Raw genomic sequence first — 24,895 nt, 5'->3', positions numbered from 1 at the left:
TTGTTCACATCCAGTCTCTAGCTGTCATGTGTAATGCACCTAAACCACAGCTCCCTATCCTCATCCAAGCCTCACAGACCTTTCTATCGTTTGCCCCAGATGTTTCACATGCCTTGGTTCAGTCCACTGACAGCATGTCGACCCCAGTATACCACATCGTTCCAATACACTCTATTCCTTGCATGCCTCTTACCCTCCTGTATTTTCATGCCCTGACTGCTCAAAATCTTTTTCACTCCATCCTTCCACCTCCAATTTTGTCTCCCATCTATTCTCGTTGAAAGTTCAATTTTCCCTGATTTCTAAGAAAATCTCATTACAAATGTTATTCCTTATGCTGAATAAGAATTTCCAATGAAAAATCTATTTCCTTATGTTTCCCTCCACCTCTGACACATGTATCCTCTCTGGCAATCTTTCCTCGCTCATTCTCTCCATATGTTCAAACCACTTTAACACACCCTCTCCTGCTCTCTCACCAACACTCTTTTTATTTCTACACATCTCTCTTACCCTTTCATAACTTACTCAATTAAACCACCTCACTGTGTTCAAGCATTTCATTTCCTACAGCCCATGCCTCGAAACCATATATCATTGTTGGTACTGCTATTCCTTCAAACACACCCACTTTTGCTCTCCAAGATAACATTTTCTCCTTCCACACATTCAATGGTTCCATACACTGTTGAGTCCACTTCCAGATATATAAAACACTTCACTTCCTCCAATTTTTCTTCATTCAAACTTACATCCCAGTTAACTTGTCCCTCAACCTTACTGAACCTAATAACCTTGCTTTTATTCACATTTACTCTCAACTTTCTCCTTTCACACACTTTTCCATACTCAGTCACCAGCTTCTGCAGTTTATCACTCAAATCAGCCTCTAGAGCTGCATCATCGGCAAAAAACAATGGGCTCACTTTTTAGGCCCTCTCATCCCCAATGGACTGCATACTCACCCCTTTCTCCAAAACTCTTGCTTTTACCTCCCTAACCACCCAATCCATAAACAAATTGAACAACCATGTGGACATCACACACCCCTGCGGCAGACCAACATTCATTGGGAACAAAGCACTTTCTGCTCTTCCTACTCGTACACATGCCTTACATCCTTGGTAAAAACTTTTCACTGCTTCTAGCAACTTACCTCACACACTATATACTCTTAAGACCTTCTACAAAGCATCTCTATCAACTGTATCATATGCCTTCTCTGGATCCATAAATGCTACATACAAATCCATCTGTTTTTCTGAGTATTTCTCACGCATTCTATACGACAAACACCTGATCCACACATCCTCTACCACTTCTGAAACTACACTGCTCTTCCCCAATCTGATGCTCTGGACATGCCTTCACCTTCTCAATCAATACCCTTCCTTATAATTTCCCATGAATATTCAACAAACTTATGTCTCTGCAGTGAACACTCACCTTTATCCTCTTTGCCTTTGTACAATGACACTATGCATGCATTCTGCCAATCCTCAGGTACTTCACCATGATCCATACATACATTGAATAACCTCAACAACCAATCAACAACACAGTCACCCCTTTTCTTAAAGCTGCCACCTCTGACCCTCTCACTTTAAACACCACCCCAACTAAAACACCCTATATCTGCCACTCTATCATCAAACACATTCAACAAACCTTCAAAATAAACACTCCATCTCCATCACAAAGCTTTACTATCTCTTCTCTCTTAACCAAACCAGTCTCCCTGATCCTCTCACTTAACACACCACCCCAACCAAAACACCCTATATCTGCCACTCTATCATCGAACACATTCAACAAACCTTCAAAATACTCACTCCATCTCCTTCTCACTTTGTCACTACCTTTCATTACTTCCCCACTTATCCCCTTCACCAATGTTCCCATTTGTTTTCTTGTCTTATGTAAGTTATTTACCTCTTTCCGAAACATCTTTTTATTCTGCCCACACGTGCATTCCTTCCTAACACATATCTATCTATCTATGTCTCAGATGCATGTTTCCTCCTGGAAATCCATCAAGGGGGTGGCCACAGCAATAGTCTCTCCACAACTTGTGAACTCCAGTACCACTTCTTAACCTTTAGAGCCTCATCTTTAACATGCCACTGGCAGAGGGCAACTCTAATTCACAGAGACTCCTACCTAAGTTTCCTCCTGTCTACATTTACCTAATGCTTCTGTGTAATTACAAACAATCATATCTGATTATGGATAGATTTGTTAATTTTGTTTAAAAACATAAAATAATGTGCATACCTTGCTTTATCATGCTAAATTTGAATAAGCTGTAAAGAAAGTTGAAAAAACTTAATAAACATGCATATACATTATAAATTTGAACTTATCATCATTTAGCACTTCTAAGTTTGGGCATCCACAAAAACTTCATCTTCACAACTTAATATGCCAATCACTAATCAGTTTGTAACACACAAAGGACTACCTATGATGTGAGTGTTAAGTTTCTATCAAATACTGTTCTTGAGTTATCATGCTAACAACCAGTGTCTATAGAAAGAGAAAGCTGGACAGACAAATGCAGGGATAATGACAATTTCCCAAAAACCCTTTAAGATAATGCAAAGATCCACAAATTCCTCCTGAATTTATCAAATATGAATAATTAAACAAGAATTCAATGAAAGGACATGTACATTTACCAGCACAAGTTTGCATTTTCAGCCAGTAACTATGTTACACACTACATGAGTTTCACATAAGTTGTCAGCTGAAGTTATAAGAAATATAGGTAACAAAAGCTTTATTCTTTTAATTTTACTGAAGTTAAATTAAATTCAATTTCAAATCTAAAATATTTTGGTCATACACAAAGAGTGTACAGTGTCTAACAACATTTAAGGGTAAACAAAAGAAATAAATATCATTCAGGGGTATCAAGGTCTGAACATTCAGAAGGGTGAGAAAATGCATGGGACTGAATGAAAAGGATTTGATGTGGTAAAGAGTGTGGGATGAGCTGTCAGAGGGCTGACAAGGGCCATATGAAGCAATCAATGGGCTAACGGGCTTTGCTGTGGATGATCAGCACTGTTTTCAGTGCATGACACATGGCTACAAAGGTTTCTATGAAAATCAAGCCTAAAATATGGACAAATGTGGATGGCGAGTGGCATAACTGGAATATAATCAAATGGACTGATGTGGCATATGGGGGCAATGAATATGGTAGAATCTGTTTTCACTGCATCATATGTGACAGCTAGAGAATGGTTTTAATCAAACGAGGGGGTTGTCTGTTTGTTCCCAAGGATACCTTGCTGAGGTAGGAGAAGCAATTGTGTATAAAAAAGTGATATCCAAAAGTACAATTACCCTTTATATGTAAGTGGCTTACCTTGACAGCCTGTATTTCTTCTATTAATTGATTCACTTCACATTTTAACCGTTGATACTTTTGAGTCACTGTTTCTTCTTCTCCCTCCCCTGCAACTTCCCATTCTACACGCCTACAAATAAGAAATGAAAAAAATATTTTTAGGAACCTAAAAATTTGCATGTACACAAGATTAAGGAGTTGCAGCAGAAAGTCTACCTATCTATTTCTCTGAAGCCTGTTCCCTCTAGGACTCACTCAAGGGGGGTTGCCAAGGATAGAGCTGTATCACATACAAAAAGAAAACAGTATATGAAAAATGAGAGAATATGAAAGCATTAGCAACACTTCTTATATTGCAATTTGCAAAGTAAACAAATATTGCAAAATGGCTGTAAATAACGGAAAACACTGTACAAAGATACTCCTAAGAACACGTTATAAAAAATAACCAAAGGCACCAAAACTCTATATAAATGAGGTGTCAGCAATATCACCTGTTGAGACATCCAGACCAGGCTGTGTAGCTCACCTATCTCAGTAAATATGCTCTCATTTCAAAATTACTTTTTCTCCTTGGGTAAGGTGAGACCTATATCATTTGTTTCTTGGTTGCTTTATTATCTTCTCATGTCTTTTCATTTAAATCCATCTACATATCCGTTACAAAATATAACATAACATGTGAATGCGCAACAACATACTAACAATTAGTTATAAACAGTTCAAAAAAGGACACCTGTAGTGCATAAAACGATAAAAAGAAACATATTGTCATAGATATCAAGACAGTACGAACAGATGGTGACCAACCTACAGATGCACAATGCTTGCTGTAAATGATTCAATAAAGCATAAATGCTTCAACAATTGATGAAAGTTAAGTAATTTTCATTGATATAGTCACATGCAAGGACAGGGATTAGTCGAGACTCTTTTGCTTCCAGTCACATGCGAAGAACGCATCTAATGATGGGAATAAGAGGAAACTCTTTTCCTGGAAATTCCATAGGAAATGGGCATCAGATACACAGATAGTTATATACTGCTTCTGAAGTTAAACATAAAAAAGTAAAAAAAAATTCACATTCAAAATGGTAACAATATATCCACTACTAGAGAACCATTCCTAAAGAAGGGGCTGCAAATCCTATGCACCTGATTCCTACTTATGACCAATGTGACTTACATCCATCTGTACATGTGATCAGGAAAAAATATAAACTAAAAAATAAAAATTATGAAATATGAACTAAAGAATCTTAAACAAAAGGTAAAAGAAACTACAGAATCATATAATACAGCTGGTTAACAAAACATGAGATATGGTATTGAGTAGGATGAAAAAATGCTGTACAGGTATCCAAATTCTACATGCCATGCTAACATGCATCCAACTTGTGTTCATTTCAAGATCTGACCAGTCAGTCAGAAGAGAACTTGAAAGTAGGTCAGGGAAGGGGTCTACTGACAAATCTTAAATTCGCTATGCACGATGAGCTTCAATGTTTGAATTTAAATGTCAGAATTTATAAAGTTCATACTTAAAAGACACATTCAACAGTGTGTTAAAAGATGGAAATTAAAGGTTTATCTTAAAATAATGGAAATTTAAGTAAGGTATATAGTACAGTGTTTAACACCTAAACATCCTACTCTTAATCCCATGACATCCCACTTCATTAACAGTTCCAGCACTTATAACTCATGTCTTTTATTCAAGTAAAAAAATCTATTCAGTATCACAATTTCAAAAGTATTCATATAACAATGAAAAAATATCACTTTATTAGTACTTCTCATCCACTACTTTCATTGCAGTAATGCAGAGTGCAAGTGTAAGGCCTAAATGTCAAGTGAGCTGCCACTACATACATTTCACCATTTATTTTACCTGCACTGAAATACAAATTACTGATTACTTGTTGTCATCCATGTGATCAATTTTTTTCTACATTAGCAAAACTATAAAGTTTGTAAAATTACCGGCTTCACCAGTCCAACACAGTGATGTCACTGTCAAGCAGGTGCTGGTAATACTGCCTCCACTTTTGCTAGTAAACCTTATCCTGCTTCATCTTAAGTCAACTTTTGATGCTGAGTCAGTATCCTAACAATGTCTCTCCACATAATCCAAAGACAAATCATCACTGTCAAAATATTTTACTCATGATCATCTGCCTGGCCCTCCAAATCTAGCTAAAGCTGCTCAATTTCCTTCCTAAAAACTCATCTGGAGGATGACTGACTTTGGGCAGAAACTACTGCACAATGCCACCTCAGTTACCAACCAAGCTTGGTATGTGGTTCTGAAACTGAGGTGCAAAACTTGATGTGTAAATATTTGTTTAAAGGTGTCACTCATCTCACATACCTCATCTGTCTGGAGGAATTACGGGGTAAAATCATTGTTTTATGTACATAACAGCATCTGAGTAGCTTGGAAAAGATTCAGTAATACTTTCAAAGTAGTAAGAAGGGGAGTGAACATATGTGGTGTGTACAAGACTCTTGCTTCAATACGAGGCCAAAGTTGTGAAACAATGACATGAAGTGCTTGTTGTCAAAGAAAGTAGAATATGAAAAACTCAGAGACAAATAATCATCATAACAGTTAACTATATAAATTTATGTAGAGAAACTGAGGGCCTTACATGCCAAAGCAAACACCAAAAGAAACCTTGTCTGCCTCCCCATATATTTTCAAATGCAATGTCATATTCATACATCAGTACTTTGCCATCTATCCTTTGGCTCTGGTTGCAGAGGTCAACAAAATCAACTTTTTTTGTCCTATGAACTAAAATAGGTGGACCTTACAGTACTTTTCTTGCACTGAATTCGAATCTGTTCTTCAGAATTTTTCTATCAGGCATGGTTTTGAACTGAAAGAGCAATTATATCTTACAATAAGTGTATATTATTCACTCATAAATAAGGCTGGTATTACAGTTACAAAACTTACCTCTTAAATGTATAAGTGTAAGTTTATTGGCTACATTTGGCCTCAGGAAAATCCTTCCTTAGCGTTCAGCAATAATCTGCCAACATAGAGGGGCTCTACTTTCCTTGGTGCCACTTTTCCATGTCCAAACTGTCCTGGTTAAATCTTTCGTTGTGCTCGTCACCGACTGCCCCAAGATTTTCTGGGAAAAAGCGAAGTGACTCCAAAAAGTGAATTTTTAGACTCATATCGCCCCCCAGAGCTTTATCTTAAATCAATAGATCTTTCACAACAACACTGTAGTTCTCTGATCTGTGATTCCCCAAAAATCTTTGCAAACTCTCATAAATGAGTAGATTCTGGGGAATCTATTCCTCAAATATGTGAATCCATGGCCAGTTTTATCTATACCTTTGATAATCTTCATCAACCCAAGCTTAATGTGCAAAGAAGGCAGATAAATTTTCTCAAGATCAATAGGAGAAGGAGTGATGACATTCCTCTTCAATGGAGTCAGTGATATTTGTTTTAGCCACACTCTTTACATAATGACTTTTCTTGTTTTGGCTGTCCCACTCACAGAGGAAAGAAGAGAACTTCATGTAACCAAGTTGCATTCTGAGCAAAAGTGCCACTAAATACATTCTATTTAAAGTCCCCATACTTGATTTCCTCCAAAAGATGCTTCATGTTATCATATGATTCCTTCATGTTAGCTGCGTGAGCATGAGGAATGGAGGGAACTTACTTCCACTGTGAAGTAGAACCACTTTCAAGCTTATTTTTGATGAGTCAATAAACAAGCGCCACTCTTCTGAGCTATATTTGTGGCCAAGTGCCTCCATAACAGAACAAACATCACTGCAAAACACCAGACTATCTTCAAGGGAGAAAAATTCTATGAAAACAACATGGCTATCAGGATGAAAACAAAATTTAGTTTCATTCTTAAAAGTTCAGCATGCTTCTTAGACAAATCTAAATTGCAGATGAGATCATTGAGATCTCCTTGACTCAGCAAATGCAGTTCACTTGAAGAATGTTGGATCCATGTTGTCTTCTACTTGGTCTACTTTTTCATCACCAGACTCAGCGTCACTTAGTGTCATGCCTCTTAGAAGCTTTGGCACAGGTAATTCTGACTGTGAGGTACTGGCCTCATAGCAGGTGGTAAATTAGGACATTTAACAGTATGCTTGGATCTTGATGTTACACCATTCATATTTGTAAGGCAGGTGGAGCAATCCGAAGTATGATCTTTGGGTTCTCTCCAAACCACAGGAATGGCAAAAGATATATGGCGTGAACCATAAAAAACAATGGAGGGTTCCTGTTAGGACTGTGGGGCCTGGATGTGGAAAGGGAGCTGTGGTTTCAGTGCATTATTACATGACAGCTAGAGACTGAGTGTGAACAAATGGGGCCTTTGTTGTCTTTTCCTAGCGCTACCTCGCACACATGAGGGGGGGAGGGGGTTGTTATTCCATGTGTGGTGAGGTGGCAATGGGAATGAATAAAGGCAGACAGTATGAATTATGTACATGTGTATATATGTATATGTCTGTGTGTATATATATGTATACATTGAGATATACGTATAGGTACGTATATTTGCATGTGTGGAAGTGTATGTATATACATGTGTATGTGGGTGGGTTGGGCTATTCTTTCGTCTGTTTCCTTGCGCTACCTCGCTAACACGGGAGGCAGCGACAAAGCAAAATGAAATAATAATAAATAAATATTTCAAAAGAAAGCCAGGAGTCTGAAGATGAAATCAGGAAGGTGAATCATCTACCACTGCAAATTTTATAACAGGTTCCGGTTGATGTGAAAGTAACCAGAGATGAGCTGATTTACACATACATACTAATAAGGATGATGGTTATGAGACATGTACAGATATGATCCACTACTCTCCCTCCAACAGTTAAAATCCAAACAATCCCACCATAAATGCAATCTTCAATAAGCTTGTCAGGGAATATGAGATGGATGCATATGGTTCAACAATATGTGATACCTCTACACAAGCACCAATTAACCCTAGGAAATATTCAACCCTAAGTTATATCTGTTAATTTAGATGATATTCAACAAAAATTCAACAGAAAATGTGATAGGGACTGATAGTGGTAGATCTAGCTATGGGCATTTTTTTTTTCTCTCTCTCTAGTCCCTAACACTATTAAATGTAAACATATGTACATCTGTTAAACATGTAAACATATGTGTACAATACAACATTTCATGTTAGCCTAGTCTCATCTGAAAAACTTACCTTGCATCATAACCATGACGGCGGGAGAGGGAAATTCGGTCTGAGAAGTCAACTTGAGTAGCATCCAATACCTGCAAGACAATCAAAAAATAAGTAAAAAGAAAGATAATAGAAAAATAAGAGTCTTATTCAAGGTACTACAAAAATCACATGAAATAAACATTTCATGTACAAAGATGAATACTAATGACCTTCAAAAATTAAAAAATAATTCTGGTCCAGCTTTCCCACAGGAACATTACTGAAGTCTAATTACTAGCTAGCTTGAATGATAAATTTACACCTAAAGTTCAATTCTCATATAAATGGTTCTAATTCTTTAGCAATCTTCATCAAGCAGCCAGCCCTACATGGTGGCTTGCGACACATTCTCACAGTCTAATCATCCAATAAACAAGCTACTCCTCAAGTGTCTATCTTCTCTTGCTTCCTTACTCTTTTTATCATCATATGTATCTAAGCTACCTTGCTTGTTGAGGCATCCACCACTTTTTCAAAACATTCTTATATCTTGTGAACAAATACACAATCTTTAATACTTCCTCAAGTTCCCCACATTAGTGAGGTAGCTACAAGAACTGACAAAGAAAGGTGGCATTTGCTCACTCTAATTGTCACATGTAATGAACCAAAACCGAAGCCCTAACCACAACCAGGCCCTAAAGACCTTCCTGTTCAAGTGCTCTGGTTCAGTTCAATGACAGCATGTCATCCTTTACATACCAAATTGCTCCAATCCATTCTAAACTATGCCCGTCTTTCACCTTCATGCTGTTTCAGGCACTGCATGCTCAAAATATTTTTCACTCCATCCTTCTGTCCTCAGTCTTATCCTCTCCTTATTCCCTCCACTTCTGACACACATATCTGCTTTCTTAACCTCTTCGCCTCCCTCTTATTATGGTCCCATCAATGTTATTTGGAAGCAAGACATGGGCTTTAAATGGGAATGTATGGAGGAGGATGGATATGTTGAGAATTAAATGTTTGAGGACAATATGTGGTGTTAGGTGGTTTGATTAAGTAATAAAAGGGTTAGAGAGAGGTGTTTAAATAAAAAGGGTATGGTTCAAAGAGCTGAAGAGGGTGTGTTGAAATGGTTCAGACATATGGAGAGAATGAGTGAGGAGAGGTTGAGAAAGAGGATATTCATGTCAAAAGTGGAGGGAACAAAGAGAAGAGGGAGACCTAACTGGGGAAGAAAGGATGGAATGAAAAAGACAGGGTGACTGAGACCCGAACATACAGGAAGGTGAAAGGTGGGCATGGGAAACGGTGAACTGGAATGATGTGAGATATAGAGGTCAAGATGCTGTCAAAAGACAGAACCAGGGCATATGAAACAGCCAAGGGTAAACCATGGAAAATCCTCTGGGACCTGGTTGTAGATAGGGAGCTTTGGTTTCTGTGCATTACACATGATAGCTTGAGAATGGATGTGAACAAATGTGGCCTTTCTTCATCGGCTCCTGGCACTACCTTGCAAACATGGGAACTGAAGATCACATATAAAAAAAACACAGCTCTGCATGCATCAAAATGCCTGCATACTATGGGATGCACAAATTCACAGGCATTTTTCCAACATACTTTACCACAGGAGCTTCTATAACAGTACATTCTTTACACAGTTTCATGAATGTTCCTGCAACTATAATAAACTTTGCACTATCCACTCACATAATGCTTACATATGTTAATCAGATCTCGAATTTCATTCATCACTTCTATGTCCTCACCTTTCCTTCTTCCACTTCCTTTGCCTGCTGCCTCTATTCTTAAACAGTTGTGTGTTGATACTGTCCTTTTTATTTCCCACTTTACCAATTCTTGAATGATTTGAAATTGTTCTTAATTTCTGTGGTTGCCTCTGACTGTTTTTCATTTCACTTTTATACTTTACATTTCATATCACTTTCTTCCTCCTCACTATCTCATTTATAGTTTAATCTCCTCAGTAAGCAAGTTACTTTTACTAGACTCACATAAGAAACTTTGACTGACATAATATCATATTTGTCAACTTTCAGACAGTCATGCAATGGAGTCTAGTGTTTAATAAATCTGACTATATATTGCAATACTCTGGTTACCATGTACCATTTTTTACAATTACCAGCAATTTCTTCAAGCCCAAAGTTAGGTAGTTCTCATTCATATGGTGCATTAAGAATAAAACTCGACAAACCTTAAAAGGCAACCATCAACAGGTGTAAAATAATTTCCTTCTGGGATAGAAATCAAATGCTATTTAGCTTTGACATCATCATAAATGGTATTAGGACTGAAAAACTTGCAATATCTTCAAAATTTCATTATCAACAGATTCAAAATCATAGATTACAAGTTGTGGATTCTTCAAATTGTTCATACTGCAAGACCTTAGTGTCATTCTAAGAATTCTTTTCCTAATTCTCAAATGTTATCATTGCAAAATAACACTTTATTAGCCATCAGTATATGGGGGCCCCCTCTGCATTCACTTCTCTATAATCATCCCAGAAGCAATTTCTAAGAAAGAGTCCTGGTGTTCCAGGATCTCTTTCGAGAGGCTCCTTCAGTCCAATGCTGTGCTACTTCCAGCAGCAAGGAAATGTTAACTCCTTTGGAGGGAGAAGTTGTTTAAAAAGACTGTACTCCCTATGGTACAGCTTTGCTGAAGTTAACTTTTCACTTGCAGTGTAACCTGAAGGAGGTAAAGTCCAAAACACCACTGAATTGCTATGCCTAAACAAAATATTTGGATTCATTAATTATCCTTTAATGGATATTTGAAACTGTTATTGCCTTTATTGTTTTCAATGCATCATCAATTTTCCAACATGCTTGCAATCCTTGATATATAGGCTAATGATTCCTTTAACACCTTCATTTGTTTAATAATTTTCATCTATTAACCCTAATTTGTTTAATAATTTTCATCTATTAACCCTAATTTGTTTAATAATTTTCATCTATTAACCCTTGACTAAATGCTGGTAGACATCAGCAGGCTCTAGTTTTTGCTGAATAATTTTGAGCCTAAAAATATACTGGCATCTGTATAGTTGCTGAATATCTCGTGGTCACTACATATCTTTATGCAGAGAATCCTGCTCTTTTGAAGTAATTCTGGTTTTCCTATATACATGTAAATAAATATAAATGTGTAAAAATAAGTAAACAAGCATTAAAAATATGTATGAGTATGTGTTAATAGTAACCATAAATAACGATATCTGTGACTTAATGCATATGGTCACATGGCTCATCTACTATCACCCATCCTCCCCAACCAGCCCTGCCAAAGGAATTACACATTATCTTCAGGGCTATCTTAGGCCATATTAGCGATGCTAGCTCACTCGCTTCTAATATACATTTACATGTACTTCTTTCACAGATAGAGATGTGTCATTACTGAATTTGTGTCAAGAGGCTTATTCCCCTCTGCCATCCCTTAACAGGGATTCTACAAGTTAATATTTGCACGATATGAAAGCTATATCACAATGTTTTCATTTTCATGTGCACTAATTTTATTTTACATGAACTTCTTTCATTTCATAATGAGAAAAAGAAAATTTTGTAGAGCTAATTTTTACTAGGTAACCTGGCACTTAAGGGTTAATGCTCAACATAACACTGTGAACATAAATTCCCTTAAAATATGCTATAACAACTGAGGTATCTGGCTGTGGGACTATTCGTCATCATTTAATGAAAACAGGTACAAATCAGGGAATTCAAGACACTAACCTTGCCCTTGAAATGAGAGTGAGCATCATTGGCAGATATGTGAAGTGTTTCCACAGAATTACTACTATCTCCACCTTCAGTCACTGTGTAATCTTGTTCACTCTCAGGAAGGTCACTCGTTTCATATATGTCAGGTTGATCATACACCTGTAAAACAAACTCATTGTTAAACAATAATAAGAACATAAATTCAAGTACTGTAACTTCAGACATTCATTACCCTGTTTTACAAAATAATTCTAAAAACCTGCTTTAGTATCACACACACACACACACAAAAAAAAAAACTATCTATCTATATCTCTGACACCAACTCCAACTGGGAACTCCAATAAAGAGGGTGGTTACGACAAGAGAGTCTCCACTTATCCTTGACCTCACATGCCTCACTTACATAAGCCATCCCATGCATTCTGCTGCCATTTATCTTACTCTCTGTTTCCCCATGTCAAAGGTGGTCTTACTCTCACACAACCCTTTATCAAACTATGATGCACTATCCTTGTAAATTACCCATCTTGCTTTCTTTCCACAACCCTAAACCACCTCAATGTATTGTTTCACTCACTTTACCACTCCAAAATTCATTCCTTTGCATTCCCTGCAGTACCAAATCTCTCTTACACCCCCTCATTTCTTTTTTTCACTGCATCAAGTCATACTGCATGCTCCTCTCAAATACCTAATTTCCGCAGCCTTGAATCTTGACCTCTGCGAGTCATTCCATGTCCATTTTCAGTTGCATATGTCATAGTTGGGAACATTATGCTCTCCCTTAACCCTTTCTTCACTTCCATACTTACACCTGTACCCTTCATTAATGTTACGGGATTCAATAATTCTTCTAATGCTCTCTCCCTTATCTCTTCTTCCATATCAGCAACTTACCCAAGACAGCTCCCAAATACTTAAGTTCTGTCTCTTCTTCCTGTTTTTCTCCCCCCCCCCATATCTAAAACACAGTTTAACACACTTTCTTCTTTCACTCTATCACACTTTGCAAAATCTATAATTTCACTTCGCTTCCTTTCAAAAACCATTATTTTACTTTTACAAGCACTTACTGTCAATCACCTGTGCTTACACACACTCAGTTTAAAGAATACATTTTTGATAATCTCAATATCATGAACTTATGAAAAACATACAGTGCTCCACCTCCCTCTTCCTTGTTAATTTATCCCTGGGGATAGGGGAGAAAGAATACTTCCCACGTATACCCTGCGTGTCATAGAAGGCAACTAAAAGGGGAGGGAGCGGGTGGCTGGAAATCCTCCCCTCTCGTTTTTTTTTAATTTTCCAAAAGAAGGAACAGAGAAGGGGGCCAGGTGAGGATTTTCCCTCTAAGGCCCAGTCCTCTGTTCTTAACGCTACCTCGCAAATGCGGGAAATGGCGAATCGTATGAAAAAAAAAAAAAAAATGAAAAACATACAGTGCTCCACCTCCCTCTTCCTTGTTAATTCATTTAGTTGGTATAGTAAACAACGAGTTCATAAGCTAAAAAGAGATACAATAATCTGACCCTTCTACAGGAAAGATTTCATGAGCATTAATTCAAGCCCAAAATTGATGCAGATATCTGAACTCGGCCAATATATTTGCAAAATTGAGAATGTCAGATTCAAATGTTGCGAGGCATGATGCCAATCTCTGGAATGCATAATCAACAAATGACAACAGGCAAATCTGCACTGTAGAAGCAAGTTTTCTTATTTCCTTACAAAATCATTCTTATTCTATATTAATAAGCAATCTACATATAGCTCAACACAATCTGAATAAGCGCCAGGTAAATGTTTTTGGTTCGCCAAGTGCTGGATGGTCAATTTTCAAACATCCTTGCACTTCATACGTGGACACTAGAAACTGACACTGGAACATCTCTCCTGTTTGTTTACTTTATTCAAGATTTGAATGGAACTATTATGATTGAATCACTTAAACTCTGTGTTTCCCTCACAATTTCCCACTACTTCAAAGCTCAGCTCACTTTACAAGAACTTACAACTGACGGAGTTTCACGTGCTACGCCTCCCATGCCACAACCTCTATCATCTGGACAAATTGTAACGGTACATTAATCAAAATATCGTTGATTTCTATCATCTTGAAATAGAGAGGTGGCGCCCGTAATCTAGAAAATTACCCATTGTCCTATAATAGTAATTTGATCCAACTCCTGGTCAGCCACTGTTACCACTAAATCCACACACCCACTACAATACCACTGCTAAATCCACACACCCACTACATTACCACTGCTAAATCCTCACACCCACTACATTACCATTGCTAAATTCTCTCATTCCAAAACTATGTACATGGCGGGATTAACCCGAAATTTACAACACTAAATGTACACATAAAAAGCTTTATGTAATATAGAATAAAATCACTGAGACTCATATGAAGTAGCGGGCAAAGTGGGCAACTGTGGATTAATGGTTAGAATCAGTAAGACAAAATAGGACCATAACAGAATAAAGAACCATTCCAGATGTAAATAACATATCAAGAAAGAAATTACACATTTGAATACAACTGCATCTGTGGCCTTCTCCGATCGTGAAGATTACATGAAAATGAGCCATGAGGACTTACAATGCCAGGTAGGCCGGCATATTTAGGATCAGCCATGGTGACAGTCTGCCAACCTCAACCTGTGTTTACACCACAGTGACTCAGAACCTCACCCACACATTAATACCACACCATTATCATCTTCTACCTTTATTTATACAATACCCCTCTAAAATCACGCATAAAAACGATATTAAAAAAAACATACTTGATCTATAAATTAAATATAATCTGTCTGAAGCAATGTATAAAAACAAAAACAACCATTGTTCAATTATTGACTGAAGCATGTTAGCCTCTTGGTGTTGGCAACATTGTGTTCCGTCACTGAGGTAAAGGTGGTTCCTTTAGGGTTAATGTTATCATGTGTTGTGCTCACCCACACCACACCACACCCACCTAAATATTTTTTCCACATCAACCCTCAATATGCCGAAATTTACCAGAACAACTGTGTATGCCATTAAAATGTCCTGTGGTCAAATGAGACCAATGATATAAAGAATATTCGCAGTCAATCACATTAAAATTAATTACTTCCCCTTAATGCTCCCATAAAAATTGGTTTTCACAAACATTTATGCATTTTAAGTAGCGTGATATTATTAAAAACTCTTCTTCTCTTATGACGTAAAATAACATCTGGGGGAAGGGTAAAACAAGTAACAAACGATATGTCTTAAATTACCTGGGAAAGAAAAAAAAAAGTGGATGTTCGTAAATGTATAAATAAATAAGGCTTCAAAAACACAATGCCAGACAATCACTCACAAGCATCAAAAACCTACACCATGTAACAGCGCAGCACACACTTCGGTCTTCTCTTACATTTCAAACTAACATTTCCCCTATCCCATCCCTTCTCTTCTAAAAATTATATATAATATATATATATATATATATATATATATATATATATATATATATATATATATATATATATTTGGATAGAGTTGTGTGCAGGAGGATGGATGTGCTGGAAATGAGATGTTTGAGGACAATGTGTGGTATGAGGTGGTTTGATCGAGTAAGTATCGTAAGGGTAAGAGAGATGTGTGGAAATAAAAAGAGCGTGGTTGAGAGAGAAGAAGAGGGTGTTTTGAAATGGTTTGGGCACATGGAGAGAATGAGTGAGGAAAGATTGACCAAGAGGATTTATGTGTCGGAGGTGGAGGGAACGAGGAGAAGTGGGAGACCAAATTGGAGGTGAAAAGATGGAGTGAAAAAGATTTTGTGTGATAGGGCCTGAACATGCAGGAGGGTGAAAGAAGGGCAAGGAATAGAGTGAATTGGATCGATGTGGTATACCGGGGTTGACGTGCTGTCAGTGGATTGAATCAGGGCATGTGAAGCGTCTGGGGTAAACCATGGAAAGCTGTGTAGGTATGTATATTTGCCTGTGTGGACGTATGTATATACATGTGTATGGGGGTGGGTTGGGCCATTTCTTTCGTCTGTTTCCTTGCGCTACCTCGCAAACGCGGGAGACAGCGACAAGGCAAAATATATATATATATATATATATATATATATATATATATATATATATATATATATATATATATATATAAAGTGCATATGAACGCGCTTTCATAGAACATACAAACTTCCAACAGCCAGGTTCGAACCCAGGAACCCTGTGCAACAGGCGGGAGCGCTACCACTAGGCTATGGTCGCTCCTAAGAGGGAAATGACTATTCAAATGCTATGTATTCGAATACCCTTCGTCTCACGTTGGTGAGCAACGGGGTCTACACCGGTCATTTCACATTAGGCACACACAGCCAGCAGATAGCATTTTACCGAACCTAACTGTACAACACGTAGGTATAAGAATATGAACAAAGTGCATATGAATGCGCACTTTCATAGAACATACAAACCTCCAACAGCCAGATCGAACACGGAATCCCTTGCGCAACAGGCGGGAGAGCTACCTCAAGGCTATGAGCGTCCCTAAAAGGGTTATGACTATTCGAATACTATGTAATATGTACATGTATACACATAAACGCCCACACATGCACATATACATACCTATACATTTCAACATATACATACATAAACATACACATACATATACATATATACACATGTACATATTCATACATGCTGCCTTCATCCATTCCCGCCGCCACCCAGCCACACACAAAATGGCACCCCAGTACCCCCGCACGTGTGCAAGGTAGAGCTCGGAAAAGACAACAAAGGCCATGTTCATTCTCACTCAGACTCTAGCTGTCATGTGTAATCACAGCTCCCTTTCCACATCCAGGCCCCACAAAACTTTCCATGGTTTACCTCAGATGCTTCACATGCCCTGGCTCAATCCATTGACAGCATGTCGAGCCCAGTATACCACATCATTCCAATTCACTCTATTCCTTGCATGCCTTTCACCCTCCTGTATGTTCAGGCCCCGATCGCTCAAAATCTTTTTCAATCCATCCTTCCACCTCCAATTTGGTCTCCCACTTCTCCTCGTTCCCTCCACCTCTGACACATATATCCTCTTTGTCAAACTTTCCTCACTCATTCTCTCCATGTGACCAAACCATTTCAATACACTTTCTTCTGCTCTCTCAACCACACTCTTTTTATTGCCACACATCTCTCTTACCCTTTCATAACTTACTTGATCAAACCACCTCACACCACATATTGTCCTCAAACATCTCATTTCCAACACATCCACCCTCCTCCACACAACCCTATCTACAGCCCATGTCTCATAACCATTTATCATTGTTGGAACCACTATTCCTTCAAACATACCCATTCTTGCTCTCCGTGATAACATTCTCGCCTTCCACACATTCTCCAACGCTCCCACAACCTTTGCCCCCCCCCCCCATCCTGTGACTCATTTCCGCTTCCATGGTTCCATCCGCTACCAAATCCACTCCCAGATATCTAAAACACTTTACTTCCTCCAGTTTTTCCAAACTCAGTCACCAACTTCTGCAGTTTCTCACACGAATCAGCCACCAGTGCTGTATCATCAGCGAACAACAACGGACTCACTTTCCAAGCTCTCTCATCCCCAACAGACTGCATACTTGCCCCTCTTTCCAAAACTCTTGCATTCACCTTCCTAACAACCCCATCCATAAACAAATTAAACAACTACAGAGACATCACTCACCCCTGCCACAAACCTACATTCACTGAGAACCAATCACTTTCCTCTCTTCCTACACATACACATGCCTTACGTCCTCGATAAAAACTTTTCACTGCTTCTAACAACTTGCCTCCCACACCATATATTCTTAGTACCTTCCACAAAGCATCTCTATCAACTCTATCATATGCCCTCTCCAGATCCATAAATGCTACATACAAATCCATTTGCTTTTCTAAGTATTTCTCACATACATTCTCCAAAGCAAACACCTGATCCACACATCCTCTACCACTTCTGAAACCACACTGCTCTTCCCCAGTCTGATGCTCTGTACATGCCTTCACCCTCTCAATCCATACCCTCCCATGTAATTTACCAGGAATACTCAACAAACTTATACCTCTGTAATTTGAGCACTCACTCTTTATCCCCTTTGCCTCTGTACAATGGCACTATGCAAGCATTCTGCCAATCCTCAGGCACCTCACCATGAGTCATACATACATTAAATAACCTTACCAACCAGTCAACAATACAGTCACCCCCTTTTTTAATAAATTCCACTGCAATACCATCCAAACCCGCTGCCTTGCCGGCTTTCGTCTTCCGCAAAGCTTTTACTACCTCTTCTCTGTTTACCAAATCATTTTCCCTAACCCTCTCTTTGCATACCACCTCGACCAAAACACCCTAAGTCTGCCACTCTATCATCAAACACATTCAACAAACCTTCAAAATACTCACTCCATCTTCTCACATCACCACTACTTATCACCTACCCATTAGCCCCCTTTCCTGAAGTTCCCATTTGTTCCCTTGTCTTACGCACTTTATTTACCTCCTTCTAAAACATCTTTTTATTGTCCCTAAAATTTAATGATACTCTCACCCCAACTCTCATACATATACTTACGTATATCTCCCTTTTTAAACCAGGTATTCCCAATTAACAGTTCTTTTTCAGCACATAAATCTACAAGCTCTTCACTATTTCCATTTACAACACTGAACACCCTATGTACACCAATTATTCCCTCAACTGCCACATTACTCACCTTTGCATTCAAATCACCCATCACTATAACCCAGTTTCGTGCATCAAAACTACTAACACACTCACTCAGCTGCTCCCAAAACACTTGCCTCTCATTATCTTTCTTCTCATGCCCAGGTGCATATACACCAATAATCACCCATCTCTCTCCATCCACTTTCAGTTTTACCCATATCAATCTAGAGTTTACTTTCTTACACTCTATCACATACTCCCACCACCACTGTTTCAGTAGTGCTACTCCTTCCCTTGCTCTTGTCCTCTCACTAACCCCTGACTTTACTCCCAGGACATTCCCAAACCACCCTTCCCCTTTACCTTTGAGCTTCATTTCACTCTGAGCCAAAACATCAGGTTCCTTTCCTCAAACATACTACCTATCTCTCCTTTTTTCTCATCTTGGTTACATCCACACACATTTAGACACACCAATCTGAGCCTTCGAGGAGGATGAGCACTCCCCAAGTGACTCCTCCTTCTGTTTCCCCTTTTAGAAAGTTAAAATACATAACTTTCGTATCCTATACATAGCTAAAACAACGATATGCATTTCAGGTTTGGTTACTACACCCAAGCAGCATAAAAAGCCCATCAAGCATGTCCTGAGGTGGGCAAAAACGACTGTAGCATAGCCAAAAGAGCAAAGTCAGAGGGAAAGATTGGAGGCTCTTAGTTACCCACTTTGGAAGAGGATAGTATGAGGTGACCTGACAACAAGCTTTAAGTTTTATAAGAAATCCTTGTTCATTAGGATGTAAGAAATACCTTTATTGTGGATGAATGGAAAAGACAGACTGACTGATAATGTGGCTATTGCAGACAGCATACATAAACTCAGAGATTGTATGATAACAATGTTCATGGGATGGGGCCTCATGAGTGTAAAATACCCATCCCATACAGTACAAATACGTAATTACAGAAGGATGTTTGTTTCTTGAAAACCAATGATCATAGGAGGTTCTCCTTTCACACTGTGCTTTATCAATGATTCTGCATCTGGCTAGGTTGGCATATACATATTGAAAGAAAAGGAAAGAAAAACTTTACAATAATTTCATCATATATTCCAAAAAAAGCAACAGAATACTACTTTGTAAACAAACAATAAATTCTTCAAAAAAATGTATACAAATTATTGTTATATATTCCCATCAATATCATTTAGAAAAAACAAATGAAACCTGTTATCAAGCACCAAGCTCTAACAAAGGAAACCAATACTTAAGGTGAAGGGGTAGTCCATAAACATGCCAGGTCGTCAACAAAAGCTTTCTCTTGTGAAATTACATGTTCAGCAACATGTTACATAAACTCTATGATTAAAATCAGTATTTTCATTTAACATCAGTAATTTCAATTGATCAAATCCTTGATAATTTGAGACTTTCATCAAGTAAAAACACTGCAATTTAAACTTTTCTAAATACAAAAGACCCCTAAAAATTTTCCTCACTGTAAAACGCCTGACTGATGCAAACAGTGGACTATAACATAAATTTTCTCAACTTTCTAAGGAATTTTGGCAGCTTTGCCAAAATTGCTCATATTTGTGATGAGACATCATTGTAAAAGTTAGTAATGTGCTAAAACTAGACCATCTAGAGCGGAAGTCCTAACACTCTTATACTCATCTTCCAACATTAAAAATACCTAATCACAAATGAAATTTTAATGTATCCCCATTTCCACTCGTTGGTCATAAATTAAGATTTGTGCTTAAAAACTAATCAAACACCACCACCCCACATATGAGTTCAATTAGAATATTACTTAAAAGATGTAAAATGTAGAGAGCTTTTCCGGTCAAACTTAGTTTCATCAGTCAACACTATTCTGGGAAAAAAATGTGCCGTTTCATTACCAATAAATAAGACCTTTCAACTTTTCTTGGTGAAAATTGGCATTTGTTCTACATAAATCAAGACAATTACAAATTGCTCATCTTTAACAAAGGTGAACAGTTCTTGCTAAAATCAGATATGACCCTTTGTCTTAAACCTATTTGCATACAATTCAATCTTTTTTCCTGTCTTCATACAGGCACACTCCCAATAAAAACATAGTTTATGACATGATAAACAAGCCTTGCATTAAAATATGGTTCTAGTGCCACTCTATCCAAAAACACAATAGACAATCCTTAGCCCAAATGTATGCGAATCTAATTTTCTATTTTCAATTGCGAAAGGCACTCAACAATAACTAAAATCCTACCAGAACAATTCCTTCAGTTTTGTGCCTAACACAAATAAAACTGAAAATTAACTTAAAAGTGATCTTCTAGACTGCACTAAAATTATGAGGCTTCACTGTTAAAAACTATTAAGCCATGAGGCTTTTACATACAGCTTTAAATGCTGGGTGGATGTTAAAACACCATGAATGTTACTACTGTCATTAGTGCAATATTAAAACCACTCAGAACTGGCCTTGTAAAAGCTGATGGAATCCCAGTATAACAACTATGAATCTCTTCATAAGTAGATACCAAGTGTCAATAAGAAAAAAGTGAGAAATAGAAAACAAACCAGTTTTGATTAATTATTAAAAGAAAAGCTTGGCCAAAAAAAATAGTACATCAATGGCTAGAATGACAAGTACAGAGATATTAAATAAGAATTCCTCAAGCATAGAAAAAAATGTATTATACATATTCAAATTTCAAAAGTAACTTATAAAATTCTATATTCTGGCAAATACAACAAAGCAAATTTCTGAACAACATAAAGTTAAATGACACGGGTGAGAACTGTCTGAGTGCGCAGCTTTGCGTTTCTCATTATAGGCTTGTGGCTTCCATGTGCATTCAATGGATGGGTCAGCTGCCAGCACGAACGACAGAAGTATTTAAAGCAATTCTCATCACGGCAAAAATATGGCCCTTGTTGCATGCCACACAACTGACAGAGGGAGTCTGCTAAATATGGATCTACTTGCACCTGGGGAAAAAAAATTGATCTTAATATTTGCAACTGCATACTGACTTGTGAATGAATATCTTATGAACTCTACTGAATATCTGTATGTGCATCTATATCTAGACCAATTTTGGAGGTATTCCTTTTCTTTAATCTCTATTCAAAGCAAATTTAAAGATTAAAATCTTGTACCTTATTCCAGCTTGGAAGCTAATTAACCTGACAATTCAGTATAAATACAACATGAATTTCAGTTTTCTAAACTTCAAACATCAATACTCACAAGATCCCTAAAAGAAAGGCTTTGAATTACTCTAACCCCTTAACTCCAGTCGTAGTTTTCCTTATCAACCCTGTAAATCTCTGATTTTCAAGTTACATATAAAAATGATCTCTATATAATTCAAAAAACTTCAGAATTACACATCCACTAATTTCTCTCAGATAATGAGTAGAAGTTACATGGATATTTCAGTACAACTAAACATGCAGCTGCAAAGCCTGGGCATCAAATGAGCTGACATTGCATGTTTTATAGTTTATTTCACCTACATGGAGAAAAATTGGAGGAAGTGAAGTGTTTTAGATATCTGGGAGTGAACTTAGTGGCAGTTGGATCCATGGAAGCGAAAGAGAGCCACAGGGTGGGGGAGGGGGTGAAGGTTCTGGGAACATTGAAGAATGTGTGGAAGGAGAGAATGTTATCTCAAGAAAGCAAAAATGTTTATATTTGAAGGGACAGTAGTTACATCAATGTTATATGGTTGCGAGGCATGGGCTACTGACAGGGTTATGAGGAGAGTGGATGTGGTGGAAATGAAATGTTCGAGGAAAATATGTGTGTGAGGTGGGTTGAGAAGTAAGTAATGAAAGGGTAAGAGAGATGTGTGGAAATAAAAAGGGTCTGGTTGAAAGAGCAAAAGAGGGTGTGTTGAAATGGTTTGGAAATATGGAGAGAATGATTGATGAAAGGTTGACAAGGAGGATATATGTCAGAGGTGGAGGGAAAAAGGAGAAGCAAGATATCAAACTGGAGGTGGAAAGATGGAGTGGAAAAGATTTTGAGTGATCGGAGCTTGAACATGCAGGAGGGTAAGAGATGCGCATGGAATAGAGTGAATTGGAACAATGTCACATACTAGGGCCAACATGCCTTCAAATGACTAAACTAGGGCATATGAATTGTCCAGGGTAAACTAGGGAAAGGTCTACTATGGGGCCTGGCTGTGGATAGGAAGCTGTGACTTTGGTGCATTACATAGAACAAAGAATGAGTGGGAGCAGATGTGGCCTTTTTTCATCTGTTTCCTGGCACTGCCTTGCTGATGCAGGAGGTGGCAATGCTGTTTGCTATGAGGTGGTGGCTAATTTGAGTAAGAAACTGCAGAAGATGGCGAGTGAGTTTGGAAAAGTGTGTGTAAGGAGAAAGTTGAGAGTAAATGTGAATAACAGCAAGGTTATTGGGTTCAGTAGGGTTGAAGGACAAGTTAATTGGGACATAAGTTTGATGGAGAAAAAAATGGAGGAAATGAAGTGTTTTAGATATCTGGGAGTGGAATTAGCAGCGAATGGAACCATGGAAGTGGAAGCAAGTCATCAGGTGGGGGAGGGGGCAAAGGTTCTGGGAGCAATGAAGAATGTGTGGAAGGAGAAAACGTTATCTCGGGAGCAAAAATGGGTATGTTTAAAGGAATAATAGTTCCAACAATATTATATGGTTGCGAAGCATGGGCTATAGATAGGGTTGTACGGAAATGGGAATGGCGAGCATGTGGGGTGAGGTGGGGTGTGTGTGTGTGTGTGTCATATTTCATATATACATATTTTTTTTTTTCATAAATGCAGGCAATTCCCCATAGTAGTGAGGTGGCATCTAGAACATATGAATGAACCTTAAGAGGAAAAAAGGATTCTCAATTTGCATTTTCCTATCTTTCAACTTTTGTAAGTTTAGAAAAACAAGAAGGGAAGGTTTCCAGCACCCTCCTCTCATCCCTCTTAGTCACTTTCTACAAAGTGCAGGAGGTATGTGGGCAGTATTCTTTCTTCCCAATCCCTAGGGACTATTTCAAACTATTCTGATCTACTGCTAATGAGGAATTGTTTGATCTATTTTCATATTTCTCCTTTTATAATGTCCTGTCCTTTTCATTAGTAACACTCCTTAGAAAAAAAATCACCTATGTAACACTTTCATCTGTATCATGGTAAAAGAATGGTTGTGTTGGTGTTTTTCCTAGGAACACAAATTTCTGTCCTTCACTTACGAGTGTTTGAATTAAAGTTTGTCATAATGCTTTTATTTTAACCTCCCTTTAAGGCTGGTTGCTAAATGGGAAACTGATTTAAACTACAGTGTGTGCATACACACACTGGAATAAGTATTTGGTACATTCATAAAAAGTTAAGTGGCAAGGTAACACAAGCATTAAACTCCTAAAAACATTCATACTAAGTAACAACCTACTAAGAAAAATTTTCCATGGAAAACAAAACAGGTAGAAAGTACATACCTTCTTTGTAAATTTTGGGGTTTTTATTTCTATGAATGCTGCACGAACTGCCTTTCTGTATGACTGCACATTATTGAAAGTCACTCTGCCAGATCCAATTGGATATTTATGCTTGTCAGTGTCAATACCTGTCAAAATAGTAGTTAAAATCAATTACATAAGCCTTATTTATTCATCTATATACCTGCCCTTCACACATCCTATCTATTTATCTACATACCTATATAGTTACATTTCAATCATGCTACAGGATACAATTAATGTCCATATATATATTTTTTATTATCTTTATTTTGCTTTGTCGCTGTCTCCCGCATTTGCGAGATAGCGCAAGGAAACAGACAAAAGAAATGGCTCTACCCACCCCCATACACATGTATATA

General features: G+C 37.8%; 2 protein-coding genes across 2 annotated transcripts in view; both read right to left on the bottom strand.

The window, feature by feature from the left end:
- Window positions 1-15,021, bottom strand: part of DCTN2-p50 (dynactin subunit 2) — a 39,028-nt gene extending 24,007 nt beyond the window's left edge. The window contains exons 1-4 of the mRNA XM_071673949.1: window positions 14,918-15,021; window positions 12,316-12,462; window positions 8,578-8,648; window positions 3,374-3,485 (exon numbers count right to left, since the gene is read on the bottom strand). Coding sequence (XP_071530050.1) covers window positions 3,374-3,485; window positions 8,578-8,648; window positions 12,316-12,462; window positions 14,918-14,953 — 366 coding nt within the window. The 5' untranslated portion in view covers window positions 14,954-15,021. The remainder of the gene's footprint in view (window positions 1-3,373; window positions 3,486-8,577; window positions 8,649-12,315; window positions 12,463-14,917) is intronic.
- Window positions 15,022-20,129: 5,108 nt separating this feature from the next.
- orb (polyadenylation element binding protein orb) overlaps window positions 20,130-24,895 on the bottom strand; it is an 89,789-nt gene continuing 85,023 nt past the window's right edge. The window contains exon 14 of the mRNA XM_071673948.1: window positions 20,130-22,020. Within this exon, the coding sequence (XP_071530049.1) occupies window positions 21,811-22,020 (210 nt within the window). The 3' untranslated portion in view covers window positions 20,130-21,810. The remainder of the gene's footprint in view (window positions 22,021-24,895) is intronic.

The sequence above is a fragment of the Panulirus ornatus genome, chromosome 19 (assembly GCF_036320965.1).
Source record: "Panulirus ornatus isolate Po-2019 chromosome 19, ASM3632096v1, whole genome shotgun sequence".
Classification (NCBI taxonomy): domain Eukaryota; kingdom Metazoa; phylum Arthropoda; class Malacostraca; order Decapoda; family Palinuridae; genus Panulirus; species Panulirus ornatus.
Note: the sequence above shows the minus strand (reverse complement) of the source record. Positions and strands in the feature narration are given on the sequence as shown.